The sequence below is a fragment of the Panthera uncia genome, assembly GCF_023721935.1.
Source record: "Panthera uncia isolate 11264 chromosome B2 unlocalized genomic scaffold, Puncia_PCG_1.0 HiC_scaffold_24, whole genome shotgun sequence".
Taxonomy (NCBI): domain Eukaryota; kingdom Metazoa; phylum Chordata; class Mammalia; order Carnivora; family Felidae; genus Panthera; species Panthera uncia.
This window is the reverse complement of record NW_026057580.1, coordinates 91,695,999-91,714,966: the sequence shown is the minus strand read 5'-3', so window position 1 is coordinate 91,714,966 and position 18,968 is coordinate 91,695,999. Positions and strand designations below refer to the sequence as shown.

The following is an 18,968-nucleotide window of genomic DNA, read 5'->3' as shown; positions in this document are numbered from 1 at the left end:
AGACTACAAGAATGCCCTCCCAGAATTCCTTTTACCTAACACATCATGCCTGACTTCCAACAAAAATTACAAGGCATACTAAAAGGCAAAAACACAGTTTGAAGAGACAGAATAAATATCAGAACCAGACTCAGATATGGCAGGGATGTTGGAATTATCAGACCAGGAATTTAAAACAACTTTAATATGCTAAGGGCTCTAATGGGTAGATAGCATGCAAAAACAGAGGGAGTACAAGCAGAGATAGAAACCCTAAATAAGAATCAAAGGAAATGCTAGAGATGAAAAACAAGAACAAATGGGGCACCTGGGTGGCTCAGTCAGTTAAGAGTCTGACTCTTGATTTTGGCTCCAATTATGATCTCATTATTTGTGAATTTGAGCCCCACATCGGGCTCTGCGCTGACAGTGCAGAACCTGCTTAGAATTCTCTCTCTCTCCTTCTCTCTCTGTTCCTCCCTCCCCCTCAAAATAAATAAATAAAAACTTTAAAATAAAATCACCTTTCTAACTTAAGTTTATTCACCCACCAGTGTACGTACACAAAGCACACCAACAAAGATCTTGTTCTATAGCAGTGCATTTGGCATAAAGTAGGTTGTTTGAGAATACTTGCATGACAAGTGCTTCTCTTAAACAGCTGGCACAGGGCATCTTCTTGTTACCTACAAAAGAAAAAGTGAAGTCTATCATGTTATTGTCAGATACCACACACAAAGGTATTTCTATCTATGCGCCCTGGAGAGCTTTTGATGTTGCATGTAAAAAGATAGCAGTTAGAAAGGACAATTGCTATGATAATAGGATGCATGTGAATAATGCATGACCCAGCATTGGCCATCTGGAATGAAAGATCACAGTAACGAAAATCATTGCTTCTGTGTTTCATTTACACTTTAAAAACACTTTGTTAGAGAAGCAGAGTAGTTGTAGGATAGAGGTGGTGGTGGATTCATAACCTATCCCAACTAGTTGTTAATTTCAGACTGACTTCCTCCTCTAACATTCTACACATGCCTGAACTATTTATTTAGATCAGTTATTCTCTACCCTGCTGCATATTAGAACGAACTGGGGAACTTTAAAAAACGCTTGATGCTCAGGTCTTACCACCCCAAATTCTGGGGTGGGTCATATGCATTGATATTTTTTCAAAATCCTTCCAGATGAAATGTCTAGCCAAGGCTGGGAACCATTGGTTTAGATGGATATCGTGGGAATTTGACTCAGAGAAGGTGCTCTGGAAACACATATGGACCAATACTTTTTCAAAGCTAAATATATATAAGTATCTCTGATTACCTATACCATTTCTTCTTTCCATTGTCACAGCTAATTGAGAAGAAATGAGATTTTCTTATAATTTCCATAGATAAGCATTGCTTATTGACTTGAACGAGTTATAATTTCATGCTTATTCAGCGCTTGGCACTTTTTCACTTAGAACTGCTGAGTGTTACCAATCAATTTCATATTGGAGAAGAGTTCTTACTCTTAGCTAGGATTAATCTTGACTATTATTGTAACTTTTAAGCCATCCTTTGGTTACTACATATTGGAGGGGATGGGGGAGTAGTGTATTTCCTTTTCCAGGATCTTAAATTTATTAAATTTTTTTTTCAGTTTTTAAGTTATTTTTGAAAGACAGAGAGAGACAGAGCACAAGTAGGGGAGGGGCAGAGAGAGAAGGAGACACAGAATCCAAAGCAGGCTTCAGGCTCTGAGCTGTCAGCACAGAACCCGATGCAGGGCTCGAACTCACAAACCGTGAAATCATGACCTGAGCCGAACTGACTGAACCACCCAGGCTCCCCTCCAGGATCTTACATTTAAAAGTTCATGATTGATTTTCAGTAGAAGGTCAAGGGGTGGGAGCCTCTTGGTTCATCATAAACTGAACTAATCACTTACTTCAGATTATTTAGTCATCTTGATGTCCTAAATCTGTAGAATAGACCCAATATTTGCTACTAATTTATCTTATGCATATCAAGAGCAATCTTATTAACTAGTGTTAATAAAAGGTTTAAACTTGATGGAAAAAGTAACTTTATTACAAATGTCCTGAGAATCATAACCTAAGTATTTTTTTTCAGGAATTTTTATTTTTTATTTTTTATTTTATTTAATTTTTTTTCAATATATGAAATTTATTGTCAAATTGGTTTCCATACAACACCCAGTGCTCATCCCAAAAGGTGCCCTCCTCAATACCCATCACCCACCCTCCCCTCCCTCCCACCCCCCATCAACCCTCAGTTTGTTCTCAGTTTTTAAGAGTCTCTTATGCTTTGGCTCTCTCCCACTCTAACCTCTTTTTTTTTTTTCCTTCCCCTCCTCCATGGGTTCCTGTTAAGTTTCTCAGGATCCACATAAGAGTGAAAACATATGGTATCTGTCTTTCTTTGTATGGCTTATTTCACTTATAACCTAAGTATTTTATTGGTTACACTCTATACCAGTATTTCTCATGTTGTCTCCCTCAGTTATCAATATGGAATTGTCTCTAACTGATAGCCTGCTAAGGGGTTTCAGTATAATACCTACCTCTATAGTTCCTAGAACAGTTCTAAAGAAAAATAAAATGAGTAAAAGATCTAAAGTACAAGTCAGTTTTTTGTTATTGTTGGAAGCATTCTGAGTAATATTTTACAAATTATAAAAGTTTAAATTAAATGAACTTGGATTTTTGTAACCTAATTTGTAGTGTATTCTGAAAAACTTCATGAAAATAGTATTATACAATACTAACCACTTCTAGAATTTGTTATTGGCATTCAAAAAAATCCATTCTGTTTATATGGAATTGCCATTGTAAGATCTAAGCATTTCTTTTTTTTTAATATTTATTTATTTTTGAGAGACAGAGTGAGACAAAGTGAGAGTGGGGGAGGGGCAGAGAGAGAGAGAGGGAGACACAGGATTGGAAGCAGGCTCCAGGCTTTGAGCTGTCAGCACAGAGTCTGACGCGGGGCTCGAACCCACTGACCGTGAGATCATGACCTGAGCTGAAGTCGGATGCTCAACCAACTGAACCACCCAGGCACCCCAAGATCTAAGCATTTCTTGCATGTAGTACTGAAGCAGATTATGAGGCATCAGGTTTGTGGTTTATGTTTTAGTGGTTAGTGCCTTTCATACCTGTAACCTCCATTGTAGAACAGAAAAAATATTAGGGCATAGCTTTGAGTCCCTAACACCCTACTGTAGTTAGTTACACAATAATCATATTAATACAATATAAATATTAATATAATATTAATATTCGAGACTGCTAAGAGTCTACAGGCTTTATAGTACTTCAAATAATCATCAAAAGGGTTTTTCTGTATGTTCTGGAAATACAAAACACTTTCGTTGTATAATCTGATAAAGCAACACACATCAAATACATGATTTTGAAGCCTGGTTTAATGCTGGTCTTTCAGCATGGAGGCCTGGTTAGGATGGAGTAAAAAAAAAAAAACAAAAAAAAATCCTGATGTACTAGAACTGATAGACTCAGTAAGATGAGGATTTTTGAGGAGCTCAAGGAGACAGGATTTAAATGGTTTTGTGTTTTCTACAGAAGAGTTGCTGGAGCTTCCAGTAAGTCCTAGAATGAAGATGAAAGTTACTTGAAATTTTTATCTTCCTGGGCAAGAGTCTCCTCCAATAGTAGAGTTATGTTATGAGGCAAGTGGAATTGAAAGTCATTGAATTTAGACAATGAGCTATGTAGGTGTGTTCAATTTTTCCTGGGCTAATATCTGTCACTTATTAGCTTTCTTTAAGATCTTGGGTAGGTTCGTCATCCCCTTGGTGAATCAATTTCCTCATCTGTAAAACGGGCATCTGAAAAGTACCTTCTCCTAGGGTTCTTGTGAGAAATGAGTACATACGGTAGGCTCAGATCAGTGCCTGACACATTTCCCCACAGACCCTACCCACTACCACTTCAACTTCCCAGAATGTATGTTATGAGAAATAAAGGCTTTAGATAGCCATATTTTACTTTACGTATGGGCATATATCTAGCTGATGTTTTCAATATGTACTGCTTAAATGTATACACTAAAATCTGGCTACGTAATTAGCTCATCAACATTTGCATGTCTTGTAGATACTCCCAGCCCCTACATGAAGAAATAGCATTGCATAAGCATCTGAAGCATAAAAATATTGTCCAGTATCTGGGCTCTTTCAGTGAGAATGGTTTCATCAAAATCTTCATGGAGCAGGTCCCAGGAGGTAAGAGATGTTTTTCTTTTTTAAGAAATTATAAATTTGTAGGGGCTTGAAGAGGAGAACAAGTGAATGGAATTTATGAGTTTACACGCCTTATTTCGTCTAAGTTAAAAGAAAACTGAGATTATGTTCATTGCAGCATTGTTCACAGTGGCCAAGATATGGAAAGAACCTAAGTGTCCCATCACTGGATGAATGGATAAAGAAAATGTGTTTTGTATACATAATAGAATATTATTCAGTCATAAAAAAGAGTGAAATCTTGCCATTTGCAACAACACAGATGGACTGTGAGGGCATTATGCTAAGTGAAATAAGTTATGCAGAGAAAGACAAAAACTATATGAGCTCTCTTACATGTGGAACTAAAAAAAAAAAAACCCAGAGGTGTCTGGGTGGCTCAGTCGGTTAAGTGTCTGACTCTTGATTTCTGCTCAGGTCATGACCTCATGGTTCATGAGTTCAAGCCCTGAGTAGGCAGAAAGTGCAGAGTCTGCTTGGGACTCTCTCTCCCCCTCTCTCTGCCCCTCCCAAACTCCCAGGCCTTCTCTCTCTCTCTCTCCCCCCTCTCTCTGCCCCTCCCCAACTCCCACGCCTGCTCTCTCTCTCTCTCTCAAAATAAATAAACAAATACATAAAATCCCTGGGGCGCCTGGGTGGTTCAGTCAGTTAAGCAGCTGACTTCAGCTCAGGTCATGAGCTTGCGGTCCGTGAGTTCGAGCCCCATGTGGGGCTCTGTGCTGACCACTCAGAGCCTGGAGCCTGTTTCGGATTCTGTGTCTCCCTCTCTCTCTGACCCTCCCCCATTCATGCTCTGTCTCTCTCAGTCTCAAAAATAAATAAACGTTAAAAAAAATTAAAAAAAAAATACATAAAATCCCAAACAAACAAACAAAGGAAACAAGTTCAAAAATAACAAAGAACAGACGCAGGAGATAGGGGTGGGCAAAATGGGTGAAGAAGGTCAAAAGGGCCAAACTTCCAGTTATAAAATAAATTAGTCCTGGGGATGTAATGTACAGCCTGATGACTGTAGTTAATAACACTGTATTGTGTATTTGAAAGTTGCTGAGATGTATATAAATATCGCAGTGTATATAAATATCAAGTCATTATGTTTTACACCTGAAACTAATATAATGTTATATGTCGAATATACCTAAATAAAATTTTTTACAAATTTAGACATGTGACATCAGCTTGAAGTTTATTAGGAGGCAATACAAATATCCTGAATGATTTTAGTATCGATCATTGTGACCTAGATTAAAGTTAGGGACAGAGGAGCCTTTTATTTTGACCATATTTGATAATGAGCATCTTCAGAGCAGGGACACTTTCCTATTCATACGTGAGCCCAGGTGTCTAATACTCCAGTTCCTGGGCCACCATGAATAACCAGGAAGTGTTAGCTTAAATTAATGTTACATTATTAACATGCTTTAAAGAACTCATTTGAATAAGAATTTATCCACTGTTTCTCCCTGCTTTGCAGGAAGTCTTTCAGCTCTCCTTCGTTCCAAATGGGGCCCATTGAAGGACAATGAGCAAACAATTGGCTTCTATACAAAGCAAATACTTGAAGGATTAAAATACCTCCATGACAATCAGATAGTCCACCGGGATATAAAGGTAGGATGCACGAGGATTCTCGTTTGAAAGTTCCTTGGTGGGCAACTGGTTTTGTTTTGTTTTCTTTTCTTTTTGCAAAAGTCATACTGTGTTATGAGTATTAATTTAGAATTGTGAATAAATAAATCGTAGAAATAGCAGAAATGCAAGATACTAACTCCTCTGCTCTGAGTCAGGTATTGATACTCATGCCTTATCTCTTCTCCTCAAGGAATAAGCCTCTTAACTGTGTTCACCCAACAAAGATTGAGCTTCCACTGCACCCCTGGCACTGTTTGAGGTGCTCTGGGGAGGGGGCAGCACAGCAGAACAAAACTGGACAGGATAAGGTCTCCGCCCCTGACAAGATCACAGGCTGGTTCATCTTGGAATCCTTGCCCAGAGTAGCTACTCAGTAAATATTTACTGCATCAATGGATGAATGATTGGGAGGGAAAATAAATACGATCTTCTCTTCTCACAAGTATCATATACTGATTGTTTGAAGTAAAATTAAGTAACTTACTTCTTTTTAAAAAGAGGAAATTCAGAACTAATACATTTCTGACAAAGGTGGCACCGTGGAAAGGAAGTCAATATTACTATCCGCAGATCATCCCAGATCTCGTGATTTGCCATATCCCCAAATATTCCGGGAAAAGAAGTAAAATAACAGAAAATACAATGGGAAATCATGAATGTCATGTTTGAACTTAATCACACACAGGTGACCCCTTCTGTTCACAAACCACAGCAAACTCTGACCAGGCAGGCGCCTTTTGACCTTGTGGCCTGAGGAGCACGTTGTGAAATGATAATATAGGCACAAAAATGGTGTCAAGAATTCACTCTTGAGGTTAACTGTAATGAAGAGTACAGACTTAGTGGCCTCGTTTACTCTGGGGACACCGTTTCTTATTGGACTTACGAGCCAACAACAAACAGTACTGGAGGCAAGACTAGTTTTGATTCAAGTCTTTTGTTCTCTAGGGTGACAATGTGTTGATTAATACCTACAGTGGCGTTCTCAAGATCTCAGACTTCGGGACATCAAAGAGGCTTGCTGGCATTAACCCGTGTACTGAAACTTTTACTGGTATGTTTTTGCAATGATGATACGGATCTTAATGTAATTAAAGAAATAATTGCTGCGTTAGAGCATAATGTGAGAGATACAGTCCGTCTGGGTTCTCACAGACATTAATGCCAGTATCTTTTGATGCTCACTGAAAAATGTTACACAGAATTTGACCTGGCTCTTTTCTCATCTTGTATTTCTATGACTTGCTATGTCTCCTGGTTAATGCCACTGAAATGTTTTTTTAAACTCTCAATTTGTTTTTGTTTTCCCTTTCGTGTCATTACTTCTCTCCGGGTTGGCCTACAACCACTATAAGCCTTTATAAGATTTTTTTTTTTTTTTTTTTTTTTTTTACCCCAGCCTCTCTGTGACTCTTACTCATACCTTAATCTCTTCCCATTTGAACTATGAATTCCTAATCTGTTTACTCCCTGTGGCCTATTTCCTACTCACAACATAAATAACCGGTAGAATTTTCAATTCAGAAAGAGGAAGTGACTCATCAACTCAGCATTGGGGTGGGGAAGAGAACTTGCTTGAGAAATTAGGCAATCCAGCCACCAAGCTACCTCTAGAACAAAGTCCTGAGGTAGTGGAGACAAAGCGATTGCCAAAAAGCTAACAGTAGCCAAGAGGAAACCAAGGCTCAGAGAGATTAATGATTGCCCCACAATTACAAGAGGGCATCTGGAATTTCAACTCTGGTTCTTACTGCTCCATTCTGCTGATTCTCTTGAAGTGCTAAGTCCTTGTTATTATCATCAGAGAAAGAATAATTCAGAAAAAAAAAAAAGTAATGAATAATCTGTGGTCTAATAGAAAGCAAAATGGCCAGGTATCCTCATTTTGGAATCCCATGAGGTAGGTGAGGAAATTGAGAGAGAGAAGAGAGATCACAGCCAGAAGTCACAACTGTTTGTAAGTGATAGAACTCAGATTTTTAATCTACCCTTTGCTCTTTGCTTTGATCTTGCTCTGGTCCATCTTTCTCCCCATGTTGCTGACGTATCTGTTCCAGTAGCCTGGAAGAAGAAAAGGAGAGAGAGAAATTCTGTAAATTTTCTCAGAACATTCAGCCAACAACAGCTCTGACCCAGTTCCCACCCTCACAGCAATGGGTATTTCAGGGCACAGCATTAAACACAGTTAAAATGTATTTTTCTGAACAAAATTAATTCCATCCTGCTAGTAACTTTAAATGTGTTTCCATTTCTTTCCTCATACTCTCTCAATTTGGCAAGAGACATTTTAGATGCTGCCAAGACTCAGTAACTTCTGACAGGAAATCCCTACTTTCAGAGGTTTTATTTGAGCAGGATGTTAATTTAATTATATCTTCTTGCTAATCTTAAAGACGTGTTTTTTGTTTTTTGGTTTTTTTTGAGTCCCCAAAAGAGTTTTAGTAAAGCAATCCTCCCAGAGCCCTTTGCTCTTCTCATGCTGGCTTCACATGAGTGACACGCGTAACTAATGTGCCTGGTCTGTCTCCAGGGCTGGTCAAGAGGGCTTGGAGTGGGCACACCTTGATCTGCTTACCGGATAGGCCTCACGGCTGCTTGGTCAACCTCTGATGACCTGACTTGAAAGATATTGACCTGTTTCCACTTCTTGGTGATTTGGCGAGAGGGAATGGGCAGCATCAACCAGGATGTATAGAGTGCTGGCAGTATACCTGCCTGCATTAAGCGGTTTACATACATGTTTTACTGAAATTCGTACATGAACCCTAATCCTTAAGTTATCAGTATCCCAGTTTATGATGAGAAATTAATGTTAAAAGAGGTCGAATAACTTGCCTGAGGTCACAGAGCTAGTAAGTAATAGAGCTAGGATTCAAACTAGACTTAACATGCCACATGGAATTCATTATCTTCTCTCCAAACCCGTTCTGCCCACACTGTTCCCCATCTCAGTTGATGGCCACCCAAGACCTAGAGTTGTCCGTGGTGCCTCTTTTCTCACACCCCAACCCAATCCGCAAAGAGACCTCCTGGCTCTACCTTCAGGAGATGTCGAAAACTGGAACACTTCTCACTGCCTCCGCTGCTGCCTCCCTCATCTCCCACCTGCGTTACCTCCATAGCCTGTTCTCCCTGCTCCCACTCTTGCCTCCTACTTTCTATTCTTAACACTGCAGCCAGAGTGATCCCTTTAAATCAGATCAAGCCCTGTTACACCTGAGACTTCGGTGGCTTTCTGTTTCATTCAGACAAATGCCAGAGTCCTAATATTGTGGACAAGAATCTGACCTGATTCGGAGTCTATTACCTTTTCGAGACCTCATTTCCTACTCTTCCCCCGCTTGCTTGATCACTCACTCTGTATCAGAAAACTGGTCTTCCTGCATTTCCTTCACAGGCACAGCCCTGCCACAAGACCTTTGCACATGCTCTATCTTCTGCTAGTAACACTCTTCTCCCAGCGATCTGCATGGCTAACTAAGTCCCTCTTCTTCAAGTTTTAACTCAGATGTCATCTCAGTGAGCCTAACATGACCACCCTATTTACGTGGCAGCCCTCCCTGGGCATTCCTGATCCCCTTTCCTACCTTTTTTTTTTTTTTTTTTTGTCATTAACACATCACTTTCTAGCATGCTATATAATTTACTTATTTACTATGCTGGAGTTTAATGTGTGTCTCCCGCTGCAAAGAATGTAAGCTCCATGAGCCCAGGGATTTCTGTCTGTTTACTCCACTGCTGTATTCTAAGTGCCTGGCCCATAACAGGCCCTCAATATAAATCTGCTGAGTGAATGAGTGGATTAAGTAGAATGTCAAAGTTCACACTTTTAGCCACTGAGTTGTAGTGGTTCCAAGGGTGGATGCAGTGGCAAAGAAATTCTAAAAGAGATGATTTTAAAGTGATTTTTTAAAACCTTGGAATGCAGATGTATAAGATCTGCACTTTAGAGCTAATGCTCTCACTTTTTTCCGTAGGCTACTGTACAGATTGGCTTACATCTTCATTATCTGGCTCTGTAAATCTTTTTATATAAAATATTATGTGTCATGTGATTATGGAATAAAGAGAGCATATATGAATACATAACTAAGCCTGAGGGTTTTTTTTTTTTTTTTGGCACTTACTCTGTGGGGGATAATTAAGCACAATTGGCAGATAGAGCTCTTTGAAATATTATCTGATGAATAGAAACATTGCATAATGTATTGATATTACCTGAGTTGTCCAATTTTTAAAGCTCACTTTGTTGTTAACCAGTTGCAATTTCTACTCAGATATTAGTATAACTTAAATTCTCACATCCATTCTTTTTTAGATCCAGGTACAAAAAAAACAAAACCCAAAAAACCAATCACTATAGCTCATCAGCTATAGATGAAGAGAAATCATAGCGGTTTTCTACTAAGGGTAGGGGATTTGAAGAGTGAAGAGTGGTATTACCTTATTCTTGGCTAGGTGAAATGCTTCCCTCCAATAATGTTGCTGATTTAAGCTCACAGTAGGCATGTACAATTGTATGTGAACTTGAACATGAGCTACTGCCACATAATGAGGAGAGCTGGCGGGTAACCTGGCAAGATGACAATACTAGACAAAGATAATATACTTTCATTTGGTTGTATGAACAGCAGCCAGTTTCTAGCCTGTGTTGGTGGGTTTCATGGGAACAACTTAGAGGAGTTGTGCCTAGCAGTTTCATCTGTAAATCATGCATGAGGCATTCATAAAAGGTGTCTGTATTTATCAGGTTGTCTGTCAGTTTGGTTATGAATCAGAAAATACTGAAGTAGCTCTTTTAGCAACTGCCTCAGGATTGGAGATAATTGAATGTGGCATCTTGGATGAGTTCCTGTTTGCTGATTATATCATTTGTAGGAGTATATCGTAGCAGGGGATGTGGCAATAATCTGTTCCTGTTCACACTCTTGACTCATTGTTGGATTTGGGGGAATCAATCTAGGGTCTCTGAGAAGCCAAGCCAGCCTCTTGTTTGAACCACTTGAGATAACCACAGTTGAGTGTTTATCTGGGATAGACCAGACTAAACCTAGAACCAAGTGTTCTTGACTCCCCATTCAATGCTCTTGCCATCCTACCACACTCTTCAACTCTCTGATTCCACATAGCCTTTTAAATCTCCTATGTTTCATTGTATTCTTCTTCACATTGTGTCTGGTGATTTGTCTGTACTAATGGCTCAAGACCTGTCTTTGATCTGTTAAACCTATTATTCCATGGACCACAGGCATGCAGCAGAAGCCATATATATTTGATTTACAGAACAGAGTACACGAAAAATGGTTTACATTACTTTTAACAATGGCTTTCAGAATCTTTCATGCTTTCGTGATTTAGAGATAAGAATCAAGACAGAAGAATTAATCATTCAATTTAGATACTGAGAAATATATTGGGGCACCTGGGTGGCTCAGTCTGTTGGGCATCCGACTTCAGCTCAGGTCATCTTACGGTTCATGGGTTTGAGCCCCCATCGGGGGCTGGGGCCTGGAGCCTGCTTCAGATTTTGTGTCTCTTCTCTCTCCGCCCCACCCCTGCTTGCACTCTCTCTTTTTCTGTCTCTCAAAAATAAATGAATGTTAAAAAAATTTATAAAAAAAAGAAATTGAGAAATATAGATCTAGAAAAAATGGATGAATGGCCTAGAATTTTTCTGGAAAGATTAGAAGTATGCATAATAGGAATCTTTGTGTATTTGAAAAACTAATTGCAAAAAATGTGTGTTGATATATTCTCTGTTGTTTTCAAATGACTAATTGTTAGAAGTTTCTAAGAGGCCCCAATAAAGTGATACCTCATTTATACTCTAGTATCTAGATGAGAAAGCATCTATTCATGACCAGATCACATTGGCAAACTATTCTTATATCCCTGATAAAATCCATTATGACAACTGTTATTTCCATTTTTATTAATGGCCAAGAAAAATGGAACACAAAAAAATGAGATATTGGGGCACCTGGGTGGTTCAGTTGGTTAAGTATCCAACTCTTGATCTCAGTTCAGGTTATGATTTCACAGTTCATGAGTTCAAGCCCCATGTCAGGCTTCCTGCTCTCTCTCTCTCTTTCTCTCTCTCTCTCTGCCCCTCCTCCTCTTGCACCCTCTCTTTCTCTCTCAAAATAAAATAGGCATAAAAAAAAGATGAGGGGCACCTGAGTGGCTCAGTGGGTTAAGCATCTGACTCTGGTTCAGGTCAGATCTCATGGTCATGGGATCAAGCTCTGCATCAGGCTCTGTGCTGAGAGTGCAGAACCTGATTGGGATTCTCTCTCTCTGCCTCTTTCTCTGCCACCTCCCCTGCTCCTGCTTTCTCTCTCTCAAAATAAATAAACTTAAAACAAGAAAAGATGAGATACTAAGACCTGAATCATGCTTTTAAAGTTGTCTTATTTATGTAGACAGTTAAAGCTGTCATTAGATATTCATGTGTTTTCTAAAGTAGAAGTGTGTTTGAATTACCCCCAGGTACCCTTCAGTATATGGCACCAGAAATCATAGACAAAGGACCAAGAGGCTACGGGAAAGCAGCAGACATTTGGTCTTTGGGCTGCACGATCATCGAAATGGCCACAGGGAAACCACCTTTTTATGAACTGGGAGAACCACAAGCAGCTATGTTCAAGGTCACATTTCAAATGTCTTAAATGTCTTAAAAACCACTGGATAAAGCTATTAGATTAGATGTTCCATGTGTCTACGTGATAATTTTTTTAGGCCAAAGGAGAGGAGCGTAGGTAAGCACATTAAATGTGCTCACAAAGTTCATTAAAGTTCATGAAGATTCACATCCCTCAAAGTCAATGTGTGTGCCTCACACTGAGGATCTTTCTGTCTCTCCCTGCCTTAGTTTTCTCAGCTATAAAGTGAGATTCCATGTAAGTTCCTCTGATGCCTTTTCACAATGCAACATAAATAACATACTACTTTATGGAAGATGCTTTAAGCTCTTTGGGAAATAGTCTGAAAATCTTCCATGGAAGGAGATGTTAAAGACGTTTTTTTATTCATTTAAATATTAAATCAAAGCAATATTTCCCTTCTCTATCAGAAGAGTTTAGAGGCTCCATTAAGAAAGGGGTGGGCATAATTGCTACTTTGAGGACGTCAATCATATTCTTACATAGCGACTCTTCTACTCTGTTTATTTGCCCTCTCCTGGAAGTGGGAAGCAGCCCACCTCCCAAAATAGGAAGCACCAAATATGGAAATAGGGCTGAGAAAGCCCAGGGGCCACTGCTTCAGAATTCAGGGACTGAGCAAAGCAGTGACCAGTTCTGAGTCCCTTCAGTCCCCACCTGCCCTTACCTGCCACGCTGCCAAGCCCAAGATTTAAACTGAGAACTTGTTTCCCAAGGAGTAGAGCTCAAGTCTGTCGTTCTATAAGGCAGAGAACTTCTGATAAGTTGTTATCTCTTTCCCTGCCGCTGGCGATGTTTTTAGCGACTTGCCTCCCGTGATGAGCCCTGTGTGACCTACCTTCCGCTTTTGTGTAAAGGTTGCCTTACTTTAAGCTTGAAGGTGATCTGATGGGTTACTGCTGATACAGAAATGAGTAGTGCAACCAAACGAGAAGGGCAGTGAGAGCTGCTAAGAGAGCTGCCCTTCTTGACATAAATGAATGTCTTTCTCTTCTTGGTCAGTCTTTCAACTTTTCACCCATCTCTAGGAGTTCCCTCTGAAATGCTGCTCTCTTCCCCATCGGTGCAGGGATTATTATACAATATGCATTAAATGAGATAATATAGACTCGAGCACTGATTTACAGTGTTTGAACGTAGGCTTCAACACTGTCAAACTCTTTGGGGACATTGGGCAAATGACTTAAACTTCTTGTACCTCATTTTCCTCATCTATAAAATGGGTATAAAAATAGTACCTATCTAATAAAGGTTTTTTGAGACATATATGAAATAATACATGCAAAGCACTTAGAATAGTGTCCGACATATAGTAAAGGCTATATAATTAACCATAAATAACTGTATATTATTATCTATATAGTAATTCACTTATATAAGCTATATAGTAACAAAAAATATTTCCTTAGAACATTTTCTTTACTAACACATGAAAACATTACTGAAAAAATTTAGAATGACAGCGATGAGAAGAAAATTCTAATTGCTTTAAAAATTCTGTTTAATTTTAAAGTAATTAAAAATATCTCTATATATGAGCAATTTGGGGCAGGAAAAATATTCACAAATCATGGCATAGGGGAAAGAACACAGGCTTTAAGCCAAAAAAATTAAGATTTCGATCCCAGATCTCTGTTTCTGTAACATGTAACCTCACCCCTCTGAGCCTCATTTTCCTCTTTGATGTAACAGGGATAATATTTAATCCATTGGGTTGTTGGGAGTATTCAGTGGAACTTATAAATCAAAAAACCAAACACGATTCCTGGCATATACCTATTAGGACCAACACAATGGTCTCAATTACAGGTATCTTTCTTGCATGCCAGTGTGCTAATGTGTTCTAAAACTTTGAGGACTGAATTATTACTTCATTATGCTGTCTACTGTCTTATCATGATTGCTCTGTGTATGTCATTGATGAGGTTACAAAAGCACTCTGGAAACTTCCCATAACCTAGAAAAAAAAATATCCTATCTCGCTTTGAGAAAAGACATGAGTTTGTAGGAAGTATATGGTAAAGGACTTTGTTGTGCTAGGGGACCAAGTTTTGGATCCTGGAGCTCATGTGATGCGAGGGTCACTCGGAAGTTACCTTGTGCTGTGTCTTAGGTGGGAATGTTTAAAGTCCACCCGGAGATCCCAGAGTCCATGTCCGCAGAGGCCAAGGCGTTCATATTGAAATGTTTTGAACCGGACCCCGACAAGAGAGCCTGTGCTAACGACTTGCTTATTGACGAGTTCTTAAAAGTTTCAAGCAAAAAGAAGAAGACGCAACCTAAGCTTTCAGGTATGTGGTTGCATTGAGGAGGATGTGAGGCAGAGTCACTAAACCCTCAGCCTTTACGGTAGATTTTTCCAGAAGTAAGGTAATCTGTTATAGATAGGTATCACTGGAAATTCGTGTGAACGTTAGCTGAGTGTTCTCAGACGTTCAGTTTTGGTATCAGGAAGCTGTCTTACCATCAATTTCACAAATGCCAGGGCCTCATACATAATAGTCTTTCATCACCTGGTTAGTAGGTAGGTAGTATATCAGTAGCTATAGCATTCTGGCATCACTGATACAATGGTTACAGCATAATAGGGGTGAAATACAGCTTTTTAGAGCTGAAACTTTAAATCACCACTGATGAGCTACAGGGCTATTATGGAGCTGTTAAAACTTCCAAGCCATCCAGATAATATGTTCTTTTAATTTTAGTCAGTGGAAAATACCTGTTGCCTCTTAGAGAATATTGTTTGGAATAACTACTACCTGCCCTCTGCAAGAAAAAAAAGAGAGAGAGAAGAGAAGATTGTCAGTTACTTAAAAAAAAAAAAAAAAAGCGGTGTGAAAATATACACTGTCTCTTGCAATAGTTTCCATAGCTTATTTCAGAAAGGAAAGGCAAGTAAATGATCCATTTGTTATTGGCATTTTGGGTTTATTTGGGATGAGTGTAGATGGGTTGAATGTTTGGAAAGGACATTGATCCCTTTTCAAGCACTTTTTCATTATTTCTGTTTAACAACAAAGCCAACATGTGTTCATGTTGCTGTTTGCTCTTCTTTCCACAGCCCTCTCAGCTGGATCAAATGGTGAGTTCGTTTTTATATTTTGCCCACCGAGCCAAAACTTGGTGCATCGTGCGATATAAGCTCTAGATTTCCCATTAAAAAGCCTCATCCTCTGCTTTTTGCCTCCATGTGAGGCTCCTGGGTAGCAAGGATATGAGCAGCTGAAGCCTGGCTGGGCCATTCCTTCAGAAACCCCTCTTCTCCCCCAGAAAGCAAAAACAGATGTGCTAACCTAATTAACAGCTAAAATCCCGCTTGGGATTGTTCTTAGGTGTGACCGAGAACTTCATGACTCCTGTTAATTAAAACTATAAACTATAACCTGGCCTAGTTCTCCTAAATGAACACAGCTGCAGGACTCTTCCTTCCCCAGGTGTTTTTATAGGTCATACACTGTTTCTGTCCAGAGGATAAGCCACGGCTTTCCTGGAGGGGCCCCCACCTCCAATGGCTGTACTCGGCTTCCCCTCAAAAGGGGGATGGGAGGGTGGTGATGAGGAGGGTCTCCTTCACCCTTAGGGAGACATGACTTGTCCAATCCCGGACTGCTCTCCCTTTGCCACACATAGACCCAGAGAATTAAGTAAGTCATTTTAACCTAATACGCACTTACTGTGCATTCACTGTGTGCCCAAGAAATGTGCTAGGCCCTGAATATATAAGGATGACAAAAGCATAGTTCCTGACTTTAAGGAGCTGTTATTCTTAGAGGGAAGATGCACAAGGAATAAATCAACAACACCGTAGTGTAATTTAGTCAGTACAGAGAGGGTTGTAAAGGGGGACAGAGTGATTGACATCAGTCTATGAAAGTGGTTCCAAGGAAGACTTTCTAGTGAGGCAACCCCCGATGAATAAGGATGAACTTGAGTTTAACAGGTGGCTGGGGAGTGGGGAGCCAGATGAGGTCAGTCCTAGCCTGAGTTAATGCAGTGTGTGTGAAACCCCACGGTGTGAAGGGAGCAGGACGTGGCTCAGAACTGCTGGTACTTAAAATACATGGGGAAGAGAAGAAGCTGGAGGTAGTAAAGCAGGGTCATATCCCAAAGGGCTCCATGTAAGAATTAGCAAAGAGGAGTGGAGAACCGGGGAAAGACTGTAATCTGGAACTAAAACCACGGGGTCTATAATTCTATGATAATAGAAATGTCCTATGTCTACACTGCCTGATCGTTAGCCAGTACCAGTGATGTTAGCTTTAAGAGCTTGATGTCTAATAGCAATGAAGACCGTGCTCCCAAGCCTTGAGTCCATATTTGGCCAAGCTAGCCGCTGTTTTGTCCATTCTGCAATCTATTCCTGTAAATACGAAGTGAAACAAAGCACACGAGAGATCTCAACAGCTCCCAGAAATGTCTCTCGAAAGCAGTCCTGTGTTTGGGGCCCCCGACAAACCTTTCTCTTCTTAGACAACCTTACTGTTACCAGCAAGTAAGAGGTTACTCTTTTGCTTTCTGCTGTAGCAGCACTTCCTAAAATATAGTCCATGAAATGCTGGGTCCATGAGCTGTTCCAGAAAAATGGGAATTCCATGGTCAAGTAAATTTGGGAAATAGCACATGTGAGCACTTTCCCCTGCCATGTATTTTCAGTGTACCAATTTGCACGTCTCTATACATTGAAATAAGGAATTGTGGTGTTAAATTGGTAAACTCAGAGCAGCTCTTCTTAGCTTCATCTCAGTTCCTACCTTCTAGTAATTCAGCAGTGTAACAAATTCAGTGACAGCAGGTGGGTCAACCAATTCATCCTTGAGAGATTTTCTAGTTGCTGATCAGTGAGATGGTTTCCCCAGAGATGAACTATCCCCGGAAGCTGTATACTTCTCTTCTTCCTCTCTACAGCTGGAACCAAAGCCAGGTACCTCTCTAACACCTGCTTTCTTCACCTGAGCTACAAGGGGACTAGAATAATAGAATGCCCCTGCGTGGCATTTTTGATATAATCAAGGGGTAGGACATGTCCTACCTGCAAGATTCTGTGATTAAGGAAGCTCCTGGATACGGCTGGAAAACCCTCTTCCTAAGACTCAGCAGCTTGGAAGAGCTTCCCAGTGATAGGGCAATACATTTTCAGAGAAATGTCACTTTCTGCTATGTAATGGGATTTTTTTTTTCATCTTCTGAATCATCACTAATTGTGTCATTAGGTAAATCAAGCTCTTCGCTATACAGTGTTACCACCTGTTGAATATTTGCTTGTGAAAAGTATTTTTTATCACATGTATTTTTCTGATTATAAAGATAATACATGTTTATTGAAGAAGGTTTTAAAATTTTGGAAAAATGAAAGGAAATCACAATCACCCCAAATCACATCTTGTGGAAATAACTACCATTAATAATATGCATTCTTTGGTATATTTTCTTACAGTTATATATATAACAGAATAAAACACACACAAACACACACACACACACACACATACATGGAATCATAAGGGATAGAGTCTGGTAATAGTTGGGGGAAGGGAAGGAAGAAAAGAAAGAAAAGGTCTGTCTGGCTTTCCTATATTTGTAAATCAGATGAGTGCTTCTCAAACACGTCCATCTGTCTGATCAGTGTCATGGCCTACCGCCCCCCCCACTCCTTGCTGCGAATCATTATTGATTTGCAGTCACAGCAGACAGAGTCGAGAGGCCACTTGACCACTTGCTGACTGACCATCCCATGTCTTTGATACTGGGGCAGTTGTTGATTCAGCCCAGCCCAAGACGAATTAGGTAAAAAAGGGATTCTAGGCAACAGTGGATTTCCTTTTTTATAATTTTATATCTGCCTTCTTTAGTAAGGCCTTTTGTAGTATTGGGACACTTGTTAGGGAAAGATGATTCTAGCAAAAATTACTTTCTTTAAAATCAATATTTGATGATATGTTGGCAATTCCTACTGTGCCAGGTCAGTCTCCTCCAAAATAAAAGCTCATGTCCACTATGGACTCACAGTACCTGAGAACTGGGAAAGACCTAGGAGATCACATAGTCTAATGGTTTCCACAATTCGTGTTTGGCAAAGAACCCTTTTTCATATGCATCCTTAAACAGAACCCTGATGTATAAGACTGATAGAGCACATCTGTTTTGGGCAAAACAGGTTTGGAACTTGTGTTCTAGAATCACAGAATCCTGCTCACTCAACCCAACTAAGGCAGCCCCGAGATGCTAAGGTGGACCCTTAAGCCTGTGAGGAACATGGTTTAAAAAATAGGAATCTGGAGGTACCTGGGTGTTCCGTCAGTTGAGCATCTGACTTTGGCTCAGGTCACGATCTCGCAGTTCATGAGTTTGAGCCCCACATAGGGCTGGCTGCCGTCAGCCTGTCAGTGCAGAACTCACTTCAGATCCTCTGTCCCCCTCTCTCTGCCT

General features: G+C 39.9%; 1 protein-coding gene and 1 long non-coding RNA gene across 3 annotated transcripts in view; one reads left to right on the top strand and one right to left on the bottom strand.

The window, feature by feature from the left end:
• Window positions 1-18,968, top strand: part of MAP3K5 (mitogen-activated protein kinase kinase kinase 5) — a 204,885-nt gene that overhangs the window by 157,340 nt on the left and 28,577 nt on the right. For both annotated transcript variants that reach the window (XM_049654422.1, XM_049654423.1), the window contains 6 exons: window positions 4,103-4,230; window positions 5,723-5,859; window positions 6,829-6,934; window positions 12,370-12,527; window positions 14,656-14,833; window positions 15,604-15,624. In XM_049654422.1, the coding sequence (XP_049510379.1) occupies window positions 4,103-4,230; window positions 5,723-5,859; window positions 6,829-6,934; window positions 12,370-12,527; window positions 14,656-14,833; window positions 15,604-15,624 (728 nt within the window). The remainder of the gene's footprint in view (window positions 1-4,102; window positions 4,231-5,722; window positions 5,860-6,828; window positions 6,935-12,369; window positions 12,528-14,655; window positions 14,834-15,603; window positions 15,625-18,968) is intronic.
• On the bottom strand, window positions 563-8,006 carry LOC125938940 (uncharacterized). The gene is made up of 2 exons (XR_007462866.1): window positions 7,869-8,006; window positions 563-665 (listed from the first exon to the last, which is right to left on the bottom strand). It is a non-coding gene; the product is annotated as an uncharacterized LOC125938940 (long non-coding RNA).